The 19,445-nt window shown below is 54.0% G+C and overlaps 6 protein-coding genes across 6 annotated transcripts; 4 read left to right on the forward strand and 2 right to left on the reverse strand.

Annotated features, from left to right (window-relative positions):
• Window positions 1-4,032: 4,032 nt before the first annotated feature.
• Window positions 4,033-7,814, forward strand: PG985_001967 (salt tolerance down-regulator-domain-containing protein; the record flags this gene model as incomplete). The annotated part of the gene is made up of 2 exons (XM_066821736.1): window positions 4,033-5,598; window positions 5,658-7,814. 2 exons carry the CDS (start codon window positions 4,033-4,035, stop codon window positions 7,812-7,814), a joined length of 3,723 nt encoding a protein of 1,240 aa, XP_066689168.1.
• Window positions 7,815-9,224: 1,410 nt separating this feature from the next.
• On the reverse strand, window positions 9,225-10,156 carry PG985_001968 (uncharacterized protein; the record flags this gene model as incomplete). Its single annotated transcript, XM_066821737.1, has 2 exons — window positions 9,225-9,709; window positions 9,832-10,156. 2 exons carry the CDS (start codon window positions 10,154-10,156, stop codon window positions 9,225-9,227), a joined length of 810 nt encoding a protein of 269 aa, XP_066689169.1.
• A 2,269-nt stretch (window positions 10,157-12,425) lies between these two features.
• On the forward strand, window positions 12,426-12,755 carry PG985_001969 (uncharacterized protein; the record flags this gene model as incomplete). The annotated part of the gene is made up of 2 exons (XM_066821738.1): window positions 12,426-12,533; window positions 12,618-12,755. The coding sequence occupies 2 exons, from the start codon at window positions 12,426-12,428 to the stop codon at window positions 12,753-12,755; spliced, it is 246 nt and encodes an 81-aa protein (XP_066689170.1).
• A 482-nt stretch (window positions 12,756-13,237) lies between these two features.
• Window positions 13,238-13,929, forward strand: PG985_001970 (PUA domain-containing protein; the record flags this gene model as incomplete). Its single annotated transcript, XM_066821739.1, has 2 exons — window positions 13,238-13,251; window positions 13,353-13,929. The coding sequence occupies 2 exons, from the start codon at window positions 13,238-13,240 to the stop codon at window positions 13,927-13,929; spliced, it is 591 nt and encodes a 196-aa protein (XP_066689171.1).
• Window positions 13,930-15,192: 1,263 nt separating this feature from the next.
• Window positions 15,193-15,430, reverse strand: PG985_001971 (uncharacterized protein; the record flags this gene model as incomplete). The annotated part of the gene is made up of 2 exons (XM_066821740.1): window positions 15,193-15,315; window positions 15,365-15,430. The coding sequence occupies 2 exons, from the start codon at window positions 15,428-15,430 to the stop codon at window positions 15,193-15,195; spliced, it is 189 nt and encodes a 62-aa protein (XP_066689172.1).
• Window positions 15,431-16,553: 1,123 nt separating this feature from the next.
• Window positions 16,554-17,292, forward strand: PG985_001972 (uncharacterized protein; the record flags this gene model as incomplete). The annotated part of the gene is made up of 2 exons (XM_066821741.1): window positions 16,554-16,571; window positions 16,813-17,292. The coding sequence occupies 2 exons, from the start codon at window positions 16,554-16,556 to the stop codon at window positions 17,290-17,292; spliced, it is 498 nt and encodes a 165-aa protein (XP_066689173.1).
• Window positions 17,293-19,445: the final 2,153 nt, after the last annotated feature.

Here is a 19,445-nt window from a genome sequence, read left to right on the forward strand (position 1 = left end):
GATCAATTGGACGTCGAACCCCCCTTCCAGAACTGAACCGAACCCCCAGTATGAGGAATACTGTCCGGCTTTCAATGTTATGCGCTGCGCCGCAGCCGCAGGGCAGTCAGTGAGCGACGGATTGGGAGTGGGATGTGTGTTTAATACATTGATCCTTAATACGATACGGGCCAGACAAGACAGCAGCAGCAGTACAATGCAAGACTGACGTGCCGCGGCTGTCTATTCATTGATTACATGCGCCGCTCATAGCTGGAGATACATCAATGTATCCGCATTTCCCTCCCGTCCCTGAAAAAGTACACCTAGGTAATAATATGACCTTTTCGTTTCTCTGCCCGAATGTTTGGACGCAAAAGGAAACTTGTACGAACAAGGAGATGACAACTGCGATGCGTTGGCGGGCTTACATGTGCTGACAGTTCCTCCGGCCAATCCCGCCCAAGAGCGCGTCCATTGCCTTGGGCCCGACGCATCTATCTACAACTCTGCCTTATGTACCTTGATGGGTGCTGGGTGTCCAGATGTTTCCAGGCCTGTCCAGCAGTCTAATGCAAGCATGTACTTGTGCAAACACTGCGATTTCAATTCCTAATGTTGGATATCAAGATAGCAATGGACATGATAACGCAAGCCCACCCCAGATCAGGTTTACATACACTGTATCTCTCTCCCCTTGGTTTCAGCTCCGTGGGGTCTTTGTCCGGGCTAGATGACGAATACTCGCTTGTAGGTTTCTTCTGCAGTCCTTCATATAAGATACCTAGTCAATGAGCGGCAGGCCTCTTCTGTTGTTCTCTCAACCCGTCCCTGATCCGCGACTTGATCGCCCGGCTGAACAGACAAGATGCAAAGCGACGGGCGACGGGAGAATACGGCGCCCTCCAGTCGCATGCAGCAGATGATGCAGCATTTGAGGCTGTGAAGCGCTAAGCTGGCCAGCCCCACCTGCTGTCAACAAGACCCCGGTCAGGCCGTCGGTCTATCCATGCATCTAGGCTCCGCCGGTGGGCGGCTCCATCCCATCAGATCTTCAACCACAACTGCCGTTGCTTGTCCCCCTGAAATATCACGATCGAGACCGTGAATAAACAGAGGCGGTGGCACACGGATCTGATAGATGCGTGGCCTCATTCCTCCAGATGGGAGAGTGAATCGGACAGATCGATGGCCGGTTCTGCCCCTGGAAGAGGCCGGATCTTCACCGACGGTCATCACCAGCTTGATGCGCTCAAGATGTCTTCAAGGTTTCGCTATGTACCTACCTACCTATCCGTACCTACCGCGAATATCTCGTTCGGGTTTTGGATCGAGCACATATTTATATACCCAATCTCATTTCCGATGTCGGTACTATTTATGGCAACAAGAATCTTCCTGAAGTCAATTACCAATCTGGCTGGGCCGGCCTGCTGCTGAAGAAGGAATCACGGCAAATGGAGTTACGGGGCCAGCTCCTCCCTCTCATAACCCTGAATTCATTGCTCATATGATGTGCCCACTGTAGGCACTCAGCCGAGGCCCCTGTGCGTGCCAATCTTCGCGCCCAACGTTGATTTAATGACACAGACCATTCATTAGTTTCCGGCGAGCCGGCTTTCGACGGCTATTGAGTTATGGATGTCTAAATTCTGTCAGTCCCTCAAAAGCTGACAAGCTTCTCGGGCTTGTCAGGGGACTGATAGCGGCTGTAACGATAACACTTTCGTAACCAACACCTCTGGGCTGCGACACCCTAACAGCCACTTACTTCATAACGAACACGAATAAAGGTAAACATTGAGTGTTGGCCTGTTCGGGTGCCGATTTCCAGCCTTGCGAGGAACGACAGGGAGGTAGAAAGCTTGTTCATAAAAGGGTAGGCAACATGTTTACCTGGCCGAATGTCTTTCAACGGCTACGTTGCCCCTTTCATTGTTTGCACATGTGCTAGAGGCTCTTTACGCTGCTATACCAACCCCTTATTTTAAGATTTCGCATACTGGTCTGCCGGATTTCGGCATACAGGCTCAGTGCCTCCCTGATTGCTAGAAAGAAAGGTAAGGGGACGTTCCCTAGACCAACCGCCTCTACGTAGTCTGCGCGGGTATCACGGCCTGGGTTTGGAAGTTGGCGTCGTGGCGAAGAGCAGTTGAGGAATGAGGGGCGCGCCATGAGGCAAGAGTTCAAACCTGTCAAGTCCAGGATCGACGGAGTAATATTCAGCACCTGGTAGTACGCACCTGGCTGATAAGGCGAGCTTAGCTAGGGCGTAGGAATCATTGGCCCTGCTCTCAGAGACGGTGGCCGGGTGTGAGTGTGTAAGTGGTCTTGCACTTGCGGAGCTTGACTTTACGCGCAGCTCGAGGTAGTGAGTGTGTAATAGAATGCAGGTCTCAGCTACTCTACCTGAAGCTGGTAGAGTAGAGTGCAATGGTTATAAGTCACAATTGTGTTGACAAGTAGACCCCAGTAGATCATCATCGTAAACATGGTGGCGAATGTGTGTGATGTTGAGTGGTTGGTTTCAATAGGCGTTGAGGCCAAGAAGATGGATTTTGGGGCCAGCCTCTCTGGGGCCCCCAGCCAGGCACAATGCGGGTGAGCCTTTTAAATATGGGGGGCCACAACATCCCCCAACCTGAAGAGTCACGTGCGACTGACTGCAGAACACCCAACTCGACGGATTACATAACGGCGGCAATGTCACCTACCGGACTAAGCGGCTGCTCATTGCTCGGATTCAATTGATTGATGGCAGGCGCACAGAAATCCCCATCTGCACATAAATAGTGCTCCTGTCCAGGTGAGGCTGGGGCTTGGCTTTGAGTTTCCAGTGGAGGGCAAAAATGGCAAGAGAGCAGGTAGTCGTCGGGCCGAGTGTCTGAGTTCGATATGACGAATGGCTTCGCAGAGGCATCGTTTCAGAAACCCTCAAATAGATATACCTCCGTTGTAGATGCCATACCAACCAAACATGCCAGTTGAGTAACGGGGTAATCAAAGCCCATTGCAGAGGGCTGGCGCACACCTATATATGTACTTCTACGAGACTGGGAGAGGAGGTGTGAGTGTGGATAAATTTGGCCGGATAGCATTGAAGAGTGACCACAAATGAAAGCCATTGCAACATAGCGTAACCACAAACTCTGCCTTCATTGGGAAGGAAAGTCTGAGAGGAGGAGGTGTTGCGCAACCATAAGCTCAAGCTGGCCGTCCTGTCAACTGGGGGTTGCCAGAAGTCAGTCCGCAGCCAACAAACAAACTGCATTCATTGATCCAGCAGCGCAGGCAAGGTACATGACACATATTGTCCGACACACACGCATACATACACACACACATTTACACATACAGTCAACAGAACGCCCGGTTCTCCGCCCCTTCGTTTATTACTGCATTGCTTCTTATTATTGTTGTTGACGCAAGCCTGCAACTTGCCGCTGTTGCGCCTCCCATCTTGTCTCGTTTGTTCCCTTCCGGATCGGACCAACGTTTTGTCGTCGCCCATCCGCGTACCTAATGTACTCTTTTTAGCTTACCTTACAGAGCGGGTGCCCCCCCAAGAAATTGAATCCAAGACCTGGGCTGCACCACTACTTTGCTGGTTACAACACTAGAGTTCCGGGGAGGGGCTAAAGTACGGCACGACCACGAACACCAACGAACGAACAGAACACACACTCACTCCCTCTCTGACTGACAACCCACGAACCAACCCGCAACAGCTGACGATTGCCCGCCACCGCAGCTGTGCCTTTCCTTCCTTCGCACCGGCCGAACAAGGATTGTTGATCGCGTCGCTGACCTGTCAATCAAAAGCCCGACTTCTCTAGTGCTACCTGCCCCCAGATTGCATTATCGGACCTGCAACGACCGCCCGACCCCCCGTCGCTCTGTTTGCCCATATGTCAACGCTCTCATGACTTGGAACCACCGTTGCGTCATAACCTAGAAGGCCCGCCATTTACAACACCTTCGCCTCCATCACATCCATCTTGCTCGACCCCCCTTCATCCTTTGTCGGGCCTCAAGCTGTCCCGGGTTGACGTGATGCCTGCCAATAACCGCCAGCCGGTCGTGCAGGCTGCAGCCCCAGCCCCAAAGGCTCCCACGGCAAAATCAAAGTACACAAATAAGGACGGTACCAAGACTATCACTGTGCCCAAATCATCGTCTTCGACGCCGCCCGCTCAGCCATCTCCGACCACGACCTCGTCATCGAAGGGTGGCGCCCCTACGAATATGAGCGCTGACCCAACACCCGGTCAGGCCGACTCGGCTCCAACCGTCAACAAGAAGAAGCAAAAGCGCCGCGCGAAACTCGCTGCCAAGGCAGCCGCCGCTGCAGAGGCCGCTGAAGCCGAGGATGGACATGCCCCGAACGGTCTGCCTAGCCCAGCATCAACAAACAGCGTACCGCTTCCCCAGGTTCCTGCGACCGGCTCCCCTCAAGCAAAGTCGAGGCATAATCACCAACAGCCCGCGCCCGCGAACCATGAGCTTTCCGCCGAGAGCAACAACCCCGAGTATTGGGATGATGAAACCGAAAGTGACGAGGAGCATCATCTGCATTCTTACAACGGGGGCAGCGTTTCCGGGCGAATCCATGCCAATGGCTCCGAGGTCAAGTCAAAGAAGTCCAAAAAGAAGAAGAAGCAGAAGATCACCTCCCCCGTCAATGTCATAACTAACGAGTTGGAACGACGCTCTTCCGGCATATCGCGCGAGAAGATCTGGAACACGTCATCGCAAGAAGAGCGCGAGCGCATCAAGCAGTTCTGGTTAGGTTTGGGCGAGGATGAGCGCAAGTCCCTCGTCAAGGTCGAGAAGGACGCAGTGCTCAAGAAGATGAAGGAACAACAGAAGCATACATGCAGCTGTACGGTATGCGGGCGCAAACGCACAGCAATAGAGGAAGAGCTCGAGGGCCTGTACGATGCTTACTATGAGGAGCTCGAGTCCTTCGCCAACCAACCTCATCACCACCCGGACGGGCCGCCCATGCTAGGAAACCCGACGAGACGGATCGACCAGATGGCAGGATTGGTACCCCCACGTGGTCTACCGTCGAGTTATCCCAATCACCATCCGTCACGGGGACGAATAGTCGAGCACGTGGATCACGACGAAGATGAGGAGGACGACGACATCGACGAGTACAGTGACGAAGAAGACGATCTCGAAGACGACGAAGATGACGAGCCGGAGCCCGAGGACCTTCCCCAAGACACTTCCCACGATGCGCAGGATGCTCTCAGCTTCTTCAATTTCGGCCAATCTCTGACGGTTCAGGGTATGACATCCTTCCTCTGCTGCAGCTCCAAAGCGAAGTATTTAGAAGTAACAATTCTAGGTGGCATTTTAACTGTTGCGGACGACCTCCTGAAGAACGACGGCCGCAAGTTTATCGAGATGATGGAGCAGCTTGCTGAGCGACGCATGGCAAGGGAAGAGGATGCGCGGGACCACTACGCGGGCGCATACGGACACTCGGTCAACGGCGCTCCGATTCCCAACTCCCACAACCATCCCCCGCCCGACGACGAAGAGTACGACGAGGAGGATGAGGAAGAGGACGATTATGAGTCGGGGGAAGAGGAGTATGACGAAGAAGAGGTAGACGACTAATCTGACCTTGTTGGCCTTGGGTCTACTAAGCTAAATTATATTGGCAGGATACCATGACCGAGGAGCAACGCATGGAAGAAGGCCGTCGCATGTTCCAGATCTTCGCAGCCCGGATGTTTGAACAGAGGGTCTTGACTGCGTACAAGGAGAAGGTGGCCAAGGAGCGTCAACAAAAACTCCTGGAAGAACTCGAGGACGAAAGCCGAGCCGAATCGCTTCGAAAGGCGAAGAAGGCCAAGGAGGCTCAGAAGCGCAAAGACAAAGCCGCGCAGAAGAAGCAAGCTCTGGCCGAGGAGAAAGCACGCAAAGAGGCCGAGAAGGCAGCCGAGGAAGCCCAACGCCTGGCCGACGCTCAGCGCAGACAAGATGAGGCCAAAGCAAAGGCCGAAGAGAAGCGCAGGAAGAAGGAGCTGCAAAAGAAGGCCGAGGAGGAGGAACGACTGCGTAAGGAGGCCGAGCGGCAACGCCGAGCTCACGAACTGAAGGAGAGGCAAGCCGAGCAAGAGCGAAAGGCCCGGGAGGCTAAAGAGCGCGAGAAGAAACTCAAGCATGAACAGAGCGTGAAAGAGAAGGAGGCGCGCGAGCTCAAGGAGCGCGAAACCCGGGAGCGTCGTGAGAAGCACGAAAAGGACAAGCGCGAGAAGGAGCAGCGGGCAGCTCAGGCGAAAGCAGATCGTGACGCCAAGGAGAAGCAAAAACAGGAGGAAAAGGCAGCCCAGAAAGCAGCTGCTCTGGCGGTGCCCGTCCCCACCGCACCGGCCAAGAAGCACCAAGCTGTTTCCGCGGTACCAGCACTCCCTCAGCATCCTCCGGCAAACCACGCCTCGCCTCAGATTTCCGTTGCTACGCCTGCCTTGCCGAAAGCCCCAACGCCCATGAAGCCACGTTCAGTCTCGCAAGAGGTGACAAGGTCGATGTCGCAAGCGTCTCTGTCCGGATCTGGTCCTCAGAGCGTTTCGCCGCACAACCAGACTCCGCTCCACAACAGCCCCGGTCAGAATGGTTCCCTCAACAAGACGCCGTCCTCGGGCCCTCCAGGCCTCGGCCCTCATGGGACTCCGACATCACCACTGCACTCGGGCATCAAGAGCCCGCCGGGTCTCAGCCACTCGCCTTTTACTGGCATGCCACCTATGAACATGCACCACCCCCCAGGCATACCACCGATGGGCCCAGGCTTCGGCCAGCTGCACAACCCTGTGTTTCCACCCATGGGCGGCAGTTTCCGGCCACCTCCTGGCAGTATGCCGTTGCCACCGCCAGGTTTCGGGTCGCCGATTGGTCGCGGCTTTCCCGTACCACATGCGCCCCCCGGGTTTCAGCACAGCGACTCCCTGTCTGGTCTGAGCCATGCGTTCTCGCTGCCTACGGATATACCACCTGGGCAACCTTCGCCACACTCCCGTCAAGCATCGGCCAGCTTCGAACCTGGCTCCTTGGAGATGAGGAACTCGCCACTCCAGCCAATCAGCCGACCAACTCCGATTGGAAGACCTGCCAGTATAGTACATGGGCAACGACCGAACGACCGTTTCAGTCTCGACGAGGAAGTTAACAATCACTTGGGCAGCAGTGCGTTGCTGGATGACTCTGACGAACCTCTGGGCGAACCCATCCCTCAGCGACGCAGCACAACGGCAGCGCCCGGTGTCCGACCGCCATTTACTGCAGCTCCGTTCCCGGACCCAATCTTTGGCTCATCGCCTCTGAGTCACGGCTGGGGCGGTCCTCACCTCTTCTCTCCGCCTCCAGGCTTTGGGAGTACGGCGGGCTTTGGTAGTACGCCATGGCCGCCAAATCCGGCATTTGGGGCACCCCCACCTGGCATGCGACCTGCGCAACCTCGTTCGGTAGCTGTTCGGCTCATGCTCTGCCGCGCCTGCAAAGAGCTCGAGAACAACGCTGCAGATGCCCACGGTTACATTGGACTGTCGGCCCTGAAGGGTCATGTGGACTCGATCAACACGAGTGATCCTATCTCCCAGTCTGAGTTGCTGGACATGTGCGAGACCGAAGGGAACAACCAGAATGGAGGCGGTACTTTTGACATCAAGCAAGACGACGTTTCTGGCAAGGTTTCTGTCCGGTTTGATCCTAATTCTGGCAGCTCTGGGCCTTCTGGTTCGCGCAATGTGGGCGCGCCTGGCGAGATCGGTAGCCCCGTCGCCGGCATGGGTTCCGCAGGTCTGTTTGGCAGCCGCTGATGGCGAACTGAGAGAACAGGACTTTATTCAGGCCGTCTGTCTTTTCCCTGGGCTCGGGGTAGTCAGTTGCATTCTCAGATGAGTCTATGGCTTACCCATACCACATCTTACTCGCTTGCGTGGAGCTCGAGAAGCCGCACTGGGTGAAGCAGTTGCGTTGTTTTTCAGCTCCGCGCATGTCGGGCTTTTATTGATTTTTCTACCACAACCCTGCATATTACCTACAATGAATTGTTTGGCAGACCCTTTGCGGTCCATGAGCGCGTTTGGGGGATAATGTTTCGCTGCAAGTATGATATGCAGTCGTAGTAGTCTTGACCTCACTCAACCCCCCTTGTTTATTTTTACTCTCTCTCTCTACCCAGGCCGCAGGGGAAGATGCCTGGACAAGAGAATAATCCGAACACAGACGGCATTTTCCCTGGGTTGGCCTCTGAGCAGGGGTCGGCTACTAAAGCGAGAGATTATGAATAGAGGAAGAGAGACATGTCGTTGATGCGCAAAGACTCTACGTACGATCGAGACCGTTTTCGCTGTGTGTGTGAATGTAAAAGTGAATGAGTGCCTCGAGCGAACCACACATCTTTCGTAGAGTTGACCTATGAATATGAGGCTTGGCGTATAATATGCGATTGCCTACTATTACTACGCCACATGCAAATAATTACAGCTTGGCTACGTAGAATAGATGGCATGTGAAATCCCGTAAACCCCGGGCCCCGGTTTTTTCTCTGTTCAATCTGCCTACTCAATCGCAGACACCGGCACCCGGGGTGGGTTGCGGAGAGAGGTGGAGCAGGCGAGCTTGAGTCGATGCGGTCGGTTCCTTGCTAGGGAGTAACCCGGAAGCGTATCACCAGGGAGCTCCCTTCTCGGGGCTGGTAGGTGCTGGTTCTAAAGTCAACATCAAGCCTTTGACGAGGAAGGTCTTTGGCCAAGAGGCATCTACATGCATTGTATCTCCCAGAGGTTGGTTACGACATGGTCAAAATCAAGCCTGGCAAACCGTAGAAGCATGGGGGCCTTTGTGTGTTTGTGGGAATTCTGTACAATTGCTGTATAAACAAACATCGCGTACAATGGTATTCAAGTATAGTATCCTTTCCGATTCTATGATTATGGTTTCCGTTCCCCGTGGCCGTCGTCCCCACCGTTCTTGGCCTCCCTGTAAAGCGTTTCTTTTTTCGTTCCAAGGAAAAACAATCACCCCCTTGGATGCCGTAGCATACCAAGGGCTGAGACATGGCACCAAAGCCAAGAGCCGTGTTCTTTCTCTCCGTCGTCTCCCTTGCTTCTAAGTGGCTGGATTCCCCTCCTGCCCTAAGGCTAATAATTGAGGGGGCTGCCGCCACTTTCTACAACTGTGCAATATTTTCAATGTTCGGGTAGCTTGGTCCAGCTTTGCGACTTCTAGCCGGCAAAGGGGTTGGGGCCGTCGCCCTGGGCGGCGGTGCGCTGGCTGGCGCTCCGGGTCGTCTCGCGCACCGAGGGGCCCGAGGAGACGGCGTTGGCCTTGGCGATGGCGGCGGCCTCGGACTTGGCGCGGGCGCGCTTGGCGTCGCGCTTGTCCTTGCAGCAGAGGAAGAAGAGGGTGGCGACGGTGACGGCGAGGACGACGGCGAGGAAGATGGAGACGACGGCGCCGCCCGTCGTCATCGAGTCCTTGCGGTACATGCAGATGTTGTTGCCCGAGTTGTCCGTCATGCACATGTTGCCCTGCGCGCACACGAGCGTCTTGGTCGTCGTCTTGACGCACTCGTTGATGTGGTCCGTCTTGCACGAGCTGATCTCCATGTCGCTCTCGGTCGAGCAGGGCGAGGGCGAGGGCTCGGCCCCGGCGGTGGTGGCGGCCTCGCGGAGGTAGAGCTCGGGGGCTTGAGTCAGGGGGGTGGGTTCTGCAGCAACCAACCAGATTCATTAGCTTTGTTTCTTTTCGTTTGTTCCATCTCTTGGCCCGTTTGGTTTTGGTTTTGGGTTAGGGTTGAAAAGTGGCAGCTGTCAGTCAGATTGTACTCACGGGGAAGGGGGTCAATGCCACGACGCTTCAGGTCCGCGTCGGAACCAAAGTGCGAGTCGCACCAGGCGATGAGGGAGTGCGTCTCGCGCTTGGACTCGTCGGGTGTGCAGCCGGCGTCGACCAGGCATTGCTCGACGATGCTGGACGAGTCCAGCTTGGGCACGCTCTCAAGGCAGCCCCGGAGGAGGGACCGGTCCAGGTCACCGCATTTTGTTTTTTGTGCCAGGTCCACGCTCTTGATCTGAAGGCAGGCCGATTGGGCAATGGTGGCCGAGGCGAGCGACGGCAGGAGGGAGAGCACGGCGGCCGGCAAGGAGGAACGCATGGTGAAGAGCTGTGTGTGTTTTTTGGAGGAGGTGCTGTTTGTCGGGGTTCGGAGGAGATGCTGCAAGGTACTTGTGGTTTTTCCTTGCTCGATCAATCTCGCGTTTGCGTGGTTGGTTGCTGGGTGCGGTGAAACACGGTACCAAGGTTTTCCGCTCTTTGCTCTCGACGGCTCAGGACGGTCGGATGGGGGTGTGAGGGTGCGATGTCAGCTGTAAAGGAATTATCCGCCTGTGTGCCCCAATGCAGCGAGGTCAAGAGAGATTGTGTTGTAGGAGAAGGGTTGCCAGGAGGACAAGTTTATTTGTGGAGAGGAGGAATGGAAGAGGAAGAACGACGCTGAGCTCAGCCGAAATGATATGGATGGCAGATGTTTGCTGGCTGCTTGGTGCTGGCTTTGCTGGTCGTGGTGCTGGTGCTGGTGCTAAGCAGGCAAATGCTGATGGGTTTCGGGTCGGTCCAACAGAGCTGTGCTGGTCCTGGTCCCCGTTCCAGTCCAATCCAGTGCAGTCCCTACAGGTTGCATTTCAAGCAGCAGTCCCCATGCAGGTCTTGGATCCTTGAGGGGGGACTGGCTGCCATGTACCAGCCTCCGCGTTCCTGTACTGCAAGAATACCTATAGGCCGTCTGGCTTCAGGAGAAGGCTTTTTCTTCCTGCAGCTTCGATTGGCTGACGATCCTAGCTGGTTCCCGTCCTTTTGACAACTACCCTGCTCCATCTCAACCCCATCCCATATTGGGGCTAAGCCATCTGTAGGCTCGTGCGGGCGCTGCTAATTGGGTCTATTCCTCCTGCAGGCTCCGCCGGTCCAGCAGATGCTGTGGATCTGTCTCCTTGGGATCTAGCCGGAAATGAGGCAGTGCTTGTTCTGTTGTGTCGCCGCTCCTTATGAACAAGCAGCAACCAGCGAAAAGCCGCAAGATTGCGATGGGGAACTCTTTTGGGCTTTTTCCTGGGAGGATGGATCATCCGCAGAAAACAACAACAGACCAATCTCTGCTTCGGCTTATTTTTAGAAGCTTGTTGATGCTCGTATATTTTCATTGAAGCCTCAAGTCTACATATGTGACCCAATTGTCTCTGGCCATGTGTTGTAATGCCCTGAACGCGTTGAAGAATGATCATCGTCGCCATGGACAGAATAGGGGTGCTGTGTTTTAAGCCATGGGGATTCCCCAGTTAACCTTCCGTGGCAGCATGGCGCCGGGAAGGCCATCTTTTCAGCCATGTTTTGGCCCTAGCCCAGCTCTGGGCTAGACCGCGACTTTGCAATCAGCAACTGGCGGCGCTAAGTCGGGGGTCGGGGAGATAGGCAGATAGGGGGTCGCAGCGAGGCGTACTCCATCCCTGAAGGTGGAGTTTGCTGGGAAAAAGGCTGTGGCTGAGTCCGTGAGCTGTAGGAAAAGACAAGCTTTTTCCGTATGGCGGTTAGGAAAGCTGTCGGTGGTATGCACATGCGCACAGCCTCTTTTCCGCTGTTCTGCGGTGAGCGAGTAGTAGATAGGTTAGCCATCAAATCCTCTGACATCGATCAAGTTACCAACGGCACATGTATTACCGCTTAGCATAGCCAGAACGAGCTTGAGATCCTGTACGGGTTCTGCTTGTCAGTTGCTGCAGCGCGGGTAATGGTTCCTACAAAGGACCTATGAACGCACAGAGCCGACAATCCGTGGAGTCGTTCATCTGGACTTGCTTGTTTGCTACACATGCGTACAATTCATATGTAAGTCATATGTATATAAGCCAAAAGCCGTTTCATTTCTTGACCCGGTATATGGGAAGAAACAGGGAATATGCTCCAGTGGCTGGGAGGCCGGTTGTGATCAGTCTGAATGCACGCACCAATCTGGCACATAGGTAGGGATGGCAATCTTAGAATCTGCATTATAGATGTCGGTTCTTGATCGAGTTCTTGGAGACATGATTTGCTCAGTGACCAAAGGCCAATCAGGTTGTAGATGCCGGCGTCGAAGCTCTGGTTTTGGCCGTAGTTAAGCGGGCACCACACACGTGATAATGCCAAAAGGCCTCCAGTTCCAGATGGAGGTTGCGCAGGCAGCCTAGGGATCAACATACGTCATCAGCGTGCGATGCAGCAACGTGCCTACGTCGTCCCAGTTTCGAACTCTTGTTAAAAGAAGACCTCAAGCACCCTCGCTCCAGTCTTATACTTCATCTTCAACTACTCATCATCAAAGATCTACACTGCCTACAACCCGCAAAAGAGAACTATTGCCTAACAGACCAAAACAAACCACCGTCAAAATGCCTCTCGTCGTTCCCGGAATCTCCTCCACCTCTGGTGACAAGACCGAGGAATGGACCAACAAGCTGGTCGGCAAGAAGGTGTCCGATGATGCCCACAGCGAGGTCGTAAGTTTGCACACCCTGTCTCTCTCGGCTATCTATCGCCCATCCTACCAAGACAGCCCGCAGGCCTAACTTTCGGTGATACAGAACTTCTGCAAGAAGGATCTCCCCCAGGAGTGCCGCGTCATTGAGCCCGGCATGATGGTCACTAAGGATTTCAAGCCGGAGCGCCTCAATGTCCACGTGAAGGAGGATGGCACCGTCAGCCACGTCGTGCACGGCTAAACGACCTTATACCCAGGGAGGAAGTCGAAGGTGCACGTCGGGAACTGCATTCACTCGCCCTCTGCTACTTACTTGATGAGGGATGGCGTCCTAGCATTCACCACGGCAGAGCCAGCTATAGTTTAGTAGAACTTTAGTATCTAGTCGATTTAGACGACGAGCAATGAGAATACGAAATCCTATGATCATGCAATTGTGTCTGCTTTTCTTTTATTCTAATATATTTGAGAGCTTTCCCATGCAAGTAAAGGAGCGCCTCCAGGCAAGAGATCTTGTATCTCTCTAGCGGGCGCGGAATGAGGCCGCTGCTCTGTGTGCCCCTCCCCAAGCGTCGAGGATTGCGGGGCAGGTCGTTCCAGGTGCCCCTCCATTGAACTTTGGGAGCTTCCATGCTACTATCCTAATCGACATACAACTTCTCTGTACATATACCCAACAAACCACGCGACGCGACCGCAGAGATCTCGTCAATTGCCGCCAACATGTTCAAGAAAGAGTAAGATCTGCCCTCCTCTTGCCTTCTACCCCCTGGAATCCCCACTTTACAGCTCGAGAACCGTTCAGCTAACGTTTGGAATTCTCTTCCCGCGCCGCCAGACTCCCCACAGCGCCGAAATCCAAGTTAAAGTCGAGCGTCCAGCGCGCGCTGCGCCAGTCCCTCACGACGACGTACCCGCTCCTGAACAATGTGATCGACGAGGTGCTGCCCAAGAAGGGCTCGCTGGAGGCCATGAAGCTGCCGGACCGCTGCACGCTGTACGTGCTCGAGGGCGAGCCGCTCTTCTTCCAGCACGACAAGTCGGACGTGCTGCTGCCGCACCTCAAGCTCGTCCACCGCTTCCCCAACTGCTTCCCCAGCATACGCATCGACCGCGGCGCCATCCGCTTCGTCCTCAGCGGCGCCACCCTCATGGCCCCCGGCCTCACCAGCCCCGGCGGCCGCCTGCCGAGCGGCAAGGGCGGCGAGCCCGAGGGCCTCGACGAGGACGGCTGCTGGACCCGCGAGCTCGAGAAGGGCGAGCCTGTTGTTGTCACGGCCGAGGGGAAGCTCGAGGCGTGCGCCGTCGGTATCTTGGTCGAGAGCACCAAGATCGTCAAGGAGAAGGGCAAGGGGCCCGTCATTGAGGAGGCGCACTGTCTGGGCGACGGCCTGTGGAAGCTGGGTACGGAATAAAGGAGCTCTTGTCGCGACAACATTATACGAGGCTCCCCCAACTTCACGACGAGAACATGACGATGGATGGAATGGGCACTGGTATCAACTTAGGCCTGGAAAGAGGGCGGGCTCGCTCCGGGTGAGGGCCGAAGGTGGTCAACTGGTCTCAGCAGCATGACCGGAACCAGCAGATGCCGCCATCTCAACTCTACCACGGTCTCCTATGCACAGTTCCCCAGGAAGCAATTTTGCAGGCGTATCGAAGGGAAGCATGGTATTAGGGGTTCATGTCACGAAACGACCAGATCAGATATCCATAGCAAATGCTTAATGACACCAAAAGCAACTGTTGACTGTTTGCCCACGATCTGAGATTCGCTGCTGTGTCACGTCCTACGCTGGATCCAATTTGCAAATCGTACGATGGCCCGCCACCAGGTGCGAGTCCTGAGATAGGCTATGGTGTATCTGAGGCTGCGTGTCTAACTCACAGCAGTGCCCAAGGTTAAACACCTAAGGTCATACAGCAGGCCTTTGGGAGGTTGGATTAAAATCGGTGGTCACGTGAATTCTTGCAACAACCTTCATGGTGGAAGCCATATGGCATTGCCCAGACTGCTTTTTCTGGACCCCTTTCGTCTCAAATTAGACTGAGACAAGTCGCTGCTTCCAAGTCTTCTCAGGGACTGAGAGGGGTTCTGTATCATGCGGTTGAGCTCCAAGCCCAGGATCTCGATCCAGAAAGATATAAAAGGTCATTCAAGAGCGTCGTCATCGACCGCAAAGGTAAAGTCTTCACAAGTCTTATCGTTCTCGTACTTGGTGTAAGCAAGGCGGCAGGGGTGCATGTATTGTGTAATGCCATCGTGCTCATGGCATGTTAAGTAGCCCAATACTCGTAGTAGATGAGCCAGACGATTGGCGTGACCCTAGGAACCTTGTGACACTCCTTACAGAACCCGATGCCTTTCGGAAATTCTTCGGCGAAGTTTCGAGAAATCACAATGGACAATGGGATTCTTCGGCGAATTTGTGAGAAATCACAATGAACAGTGGAATTCTTCGGCGAATTTGTGCAAAATCATAATGAATAGTTGAATTCTTCGGCGAATTTGTGAGAAACTACTATGAACAGTGGTTGATGGCTTCGGAGATGGAAGTTATGGCGGTTTGGAGATCAGACGAAACCTATCGGAGCATGAAGCCCAAGAGCTGGGTCTCAAGCACGTGCCGGTAAACGGGTAGTATCCACTGCACGGCATCGCCACAAGCCAAGAGGAGCTACTCCAACGTGCCGAGGGCGCCGGCATCTTTGGAAAGCCGCAGGAGGATCTTCGTCATCTTCTTCAGCTCCCGCTCCAGCTTCCTCTTCCGCTCCGGCTTCGCTACTGGGTCCGTGTGCCACTGTAATGATTCCTTACAACAACGTAGATTCGAAGTTGGCTGGGATCACCAGGAGCCGGCCAGGATCATTCGGGATGGCTTGGACTCCGATCATAGGGGTGTATTGGCTCGTCATCTGGGGAGGTTGCTGGTCTTCAAGCCGGCGTCGGAATCTGGCGAAGAATTGCTCTATAGCATCTTAGAGTAGCTCGAATAGAGGCATTTGCCTCCTCGCCCGGTCGGATACCAGGCTCTCTAGTTTTCAAGCAGTCGGTCAGTGATAGCATGATGGGCCAGATCGTCGATAATCAGCGTCGAACACATAATGATTAGAGGGACAAGGTGGCTGGCAAGTTCATTTGCTCAACAGGTCTCAATGATCGAAGCTCTTGAGCTCACCATGCTCTTCCAGACTGACGCACCCAGGTCTTTCGAGTGCTAGATCTTACTCTTAGCATGGATAAGCACATAATGAAACTCGGGGGTTCTCAAGGGAGCGGCTGGACGGTGGCGAAGAGATCGTGAGGGCCAAAGACACGATGGCTGTGAGGTGTTGCGCATTCTGTCCCTGTTGTTCTAAGGAGCCGAGACAGGTGAACCTCCAGGTGGATTGCCACCGATAGGCTGCTCTTTGGCGCCGCATTGTTGTCGCTGAGATATGGCTTGGTGATGTTTGGCCTTGTTCAAAGGGCTTCCGCGGACTGGCATCTGCACACGTAGTCTTCAGTTAATCTGAGATGTGTCACGCTTGAAGCTTTTTACTCTGGGGAGTACTCACCGCTGTAAATCATGCAGTATTTACATGACCCTTACATCCAAAGGCAGCTGGAACAGGGCGTGATATATTAGGAGTCACGAGATGAAATCACCTGTTGAAGCTGCCAGCCATGGATTGCATGTTTCAATGGGCAGAGGGCGACCCATGGTGCCACGCAGCAGTTTCTTGTCGCCACGGGGCGCGTGGAGGATGCCCTTGGTGTACGTTTGGGGCCCAGAAATACTGAGGGCAGCAGGAATGCAGGTGAGGAAACAAAGACAGGTATAACAGTCTGGAGATCGGATGGAGCTTGCAAAATTAGAAATACCGGTCAGTTTATTGCCCTGTGAGATGGTGAATCGATATAGGGAAGAAAGAATACAGATTGAAATGCTCATGTGACCGAAACGTTCAAGCCCCTTGCCTTCTCTCATGGCTGTCTCCTACCAAGATCGCGTCAAGGGGCATGGGGAGGCAGATTGCAGCAGACTTATGCCTCAGAATGTTGCGCAAAGATCATGTACGTTTGGCTAACACTTATCCGGCTGCATGGCCACGCTCGACCCCTCTCCCGTCATGATAGTCTTCGGAAGAAAGACATGGCGAATAAGTTCGCTCAACAGGTCTCGATCATCAGGGCTCTAGATGCCATAGTGACACACCTGACACGAGGACTGTCGATTTTCTGTCTTGAACCTCATCGTAGTACATGTGCAGTACATACACGGCGTGATAATGCATTGTACGTGGGTTGTGTACAGCTTCTCCATGGCCCTAAGCGGACACCATCCCACACCACTTTGGGACAACACCAAGGAAACCCTGGCCAATTTTTCGCCGGATCTGAGGATACCTCGTATGACCCTCTTGAAGTGTTGAGACAACGCCTCAGCAATGGTGCCTATAGTACCTCTGGTCTCCGACCTGTTCTCAACGAAGTAGCGATTCGATGCACTCAGCCCTCCTATAGGCAGACCGCACACAGAAAAGTTGCCTTTATCCTTCAACTTCATGGCACAAGTTTTACCGGTGTTTTGGACGTTTTCCATGGCCGTAGCAACGACCGTACAAGACTTCTTCGCCGAACTTGTGAGTGCAGTGCTCAGAGAAGCGGTCTCGTTGAGACTCTGGAAGTTGGATCTTCGTGCGTCCTGTTCCGTGATCATCAACGACTTGGGGCATCTATGGACGAGCATGGAATGCACAGTCTCAACACTCGACCCCCAATGAACTCCGAGTGACTAGAGAGCAATCATCGTGTGCGTGGCGTGAAGATCGCCAAGTTCCAATATCTGTGCGAGTTTTACTCGCGTCTGATGCCCCATCGAATGAAAGACCGGGCCGTCGCTATTTTGAGCCTGGAGAATCGTCTGCGCAAGGCCTACGGCACTGATGGTGAATTGGGCATCTTGAATGCGTAATCTGGCGCTGCGGCGTGAAGGAAGAGAAGCCCGGGATGGAGATCATCGCGTTTCCCCTTGAGTGCCGCCGTGTAGGACCGCCGCGGCACTGCTGACGTACCCACGTTGTACTGCATGATCTGCATAAAAAGCAATGGCTAACTTCTCGAGCCGCCCTTCGATAAGGGCTTGGAGTAGAAGAGGCGCGAGCATCCGACAGATGGGCTCGCGAGACCATCCCCAACCAGCCCAGTGTTGACAGCCCGGTAAGCTCCTGTCGGCGAAGATGAGGTCTCATGCCTGTTGCGAAAGGAGTATGGTAGAAGCAGTAGAGGTAGGGCTCGGTCAAGTCTGTGTCGGTAGCATCGGTCGGAGGGGACTATCCGATGTTGTTGACTAGGTGATTTCGGCATGGGACTTCGACTTGGGAGTAGGTGCAGTCGGTCTCGTGTACAACATCTGGAAATCTATTATCAGTACAGTTTTGAGCAACAGTCTCTGATTATGTGACTCAATCGGGGGAAGGGGGATCTGCAGGGCGATACTTACGCGCTAACAGCCGGTCTCAGGGTCAGATACTTTGTGTACATGTGATGTAGGTAGCCAGCGACGGGAGGGGGTCCTTGTAAGGGGAACTGGCGGTCTGAATAGGTAGTGGTTTTGATGTGGACAAAGATGTGTTTCCTATCACCAGATGGCTAATGCTTTTCGGGATGTGAGCATAAGCTAGAAGCCTTAGGCTGATTTCCTTTTTATCAGCAGCTGAAATTATTGGTACAATGCGCTTACTGTACATATCAGCCGGCTTACTTCAGCCCAGCTTACCGGACCAGCATCAGCCGCTGAAGCTCTCGTCGACCGATCGACGTCACTACGGCCCCCTCCGTGTGGTGTTGAAATAGAGGCAACGCTCATCCGGAGCGCCGAGGGACAAGCGCAAGCAATCCCATACTCACACAACTCCCCTCGAATACGCCGGCTTCTCGAAAACAAGCGCTGATCGATCCCGGCTACTCGAATAAGCTGGAAACGTCGATGTGATTGGCCGGCTGACGAGACGACGATCCACCGGGTGAAATGCACATCAGCTGCAGACGGAGGAGCTTGAAGACGGGAACACACCGCTGAAGTATGCGGCTTGCGAGGCGGTATGCGGTTATCCTATAAGACGTCAGCAAAAATCAGTCAGCTGATGAAAAGGAAACCAAACCTTAATGGTGTGTTTATAAAATTCCACGAGCTGAATTGTCTAGTATGAACTTTTCTAGCTTTTCTTTTGGTCGATACGGACCAATCGAGTCACCGGATCCTGGCTGGATCGACTAGTATCTAGAAGCCGCTGAAACGGCTGGCGGAAGTCGAATTGTATAGGTGTGGTATTGCTCGCGTACGGTCTCCTCCCTCCTTCCGTTTGCTTTATCCTTTCTTCGGCTGGTGTGCGTCACGATTGGTGAGTTTGGTATTGCTCACGCTCGTTCTTCGGCGCTTCTTCACGGCCAGGATGAATGCTGTCTGTATCTTAACGTCCGTACGAAGCGAGCCGTGGTGGTGATCGGTGACGTCGACAAGGGCTCAAAGGGGTCTCAAAAGGGTCGAAAAGTATCGAAAAGCTGGCTGATGACCCGGCGGCTGAAACGGCTAATGTACATGGAAAGTAACCTATAAGCTGTCAGCTGGCTGTAAAAGAAAACACATCCCAATACTGGCGTCCACAAAGGAGGGAGATAGCTATTGATGGACTGGCGTTAGCGGGGCCAGCTGTTGAAGCCGGGTATGAAGGGTATGGTAGATTCGCTATCAGCGTAGTTAGTGATCTGATAGATAAAAATTAGCCCCCTGGGCAAGTGGCTGAACTGCCTTACCGGAAGTAGGCTGATTTTGGCGGACGTCGAAGGGCAACCGGCGACGCCAAGACCGGCACTTCCAGCTTTTAGAGTTTTTTGAGAGTAACCGTGCGATAACTCCACGTAGCGGGAGTTTCTTCTTCTTTTCGG

Source organism: Apiospora marii (genome assembly GCF_038362585.1).
Source record: "Apiospora marii strain CBS 49790 chromosome Unknown utg000002l_segment0_segment0, whole genome shotgun sequence".
Classification (NCBI taxonomy): domain Eukaryota; kingdom Fungi; phylum Ascomycota; class Sordariomycetes; order Amphisphaeriales; family Apiosporaceae; genus Apiospora; species Apiospora marii.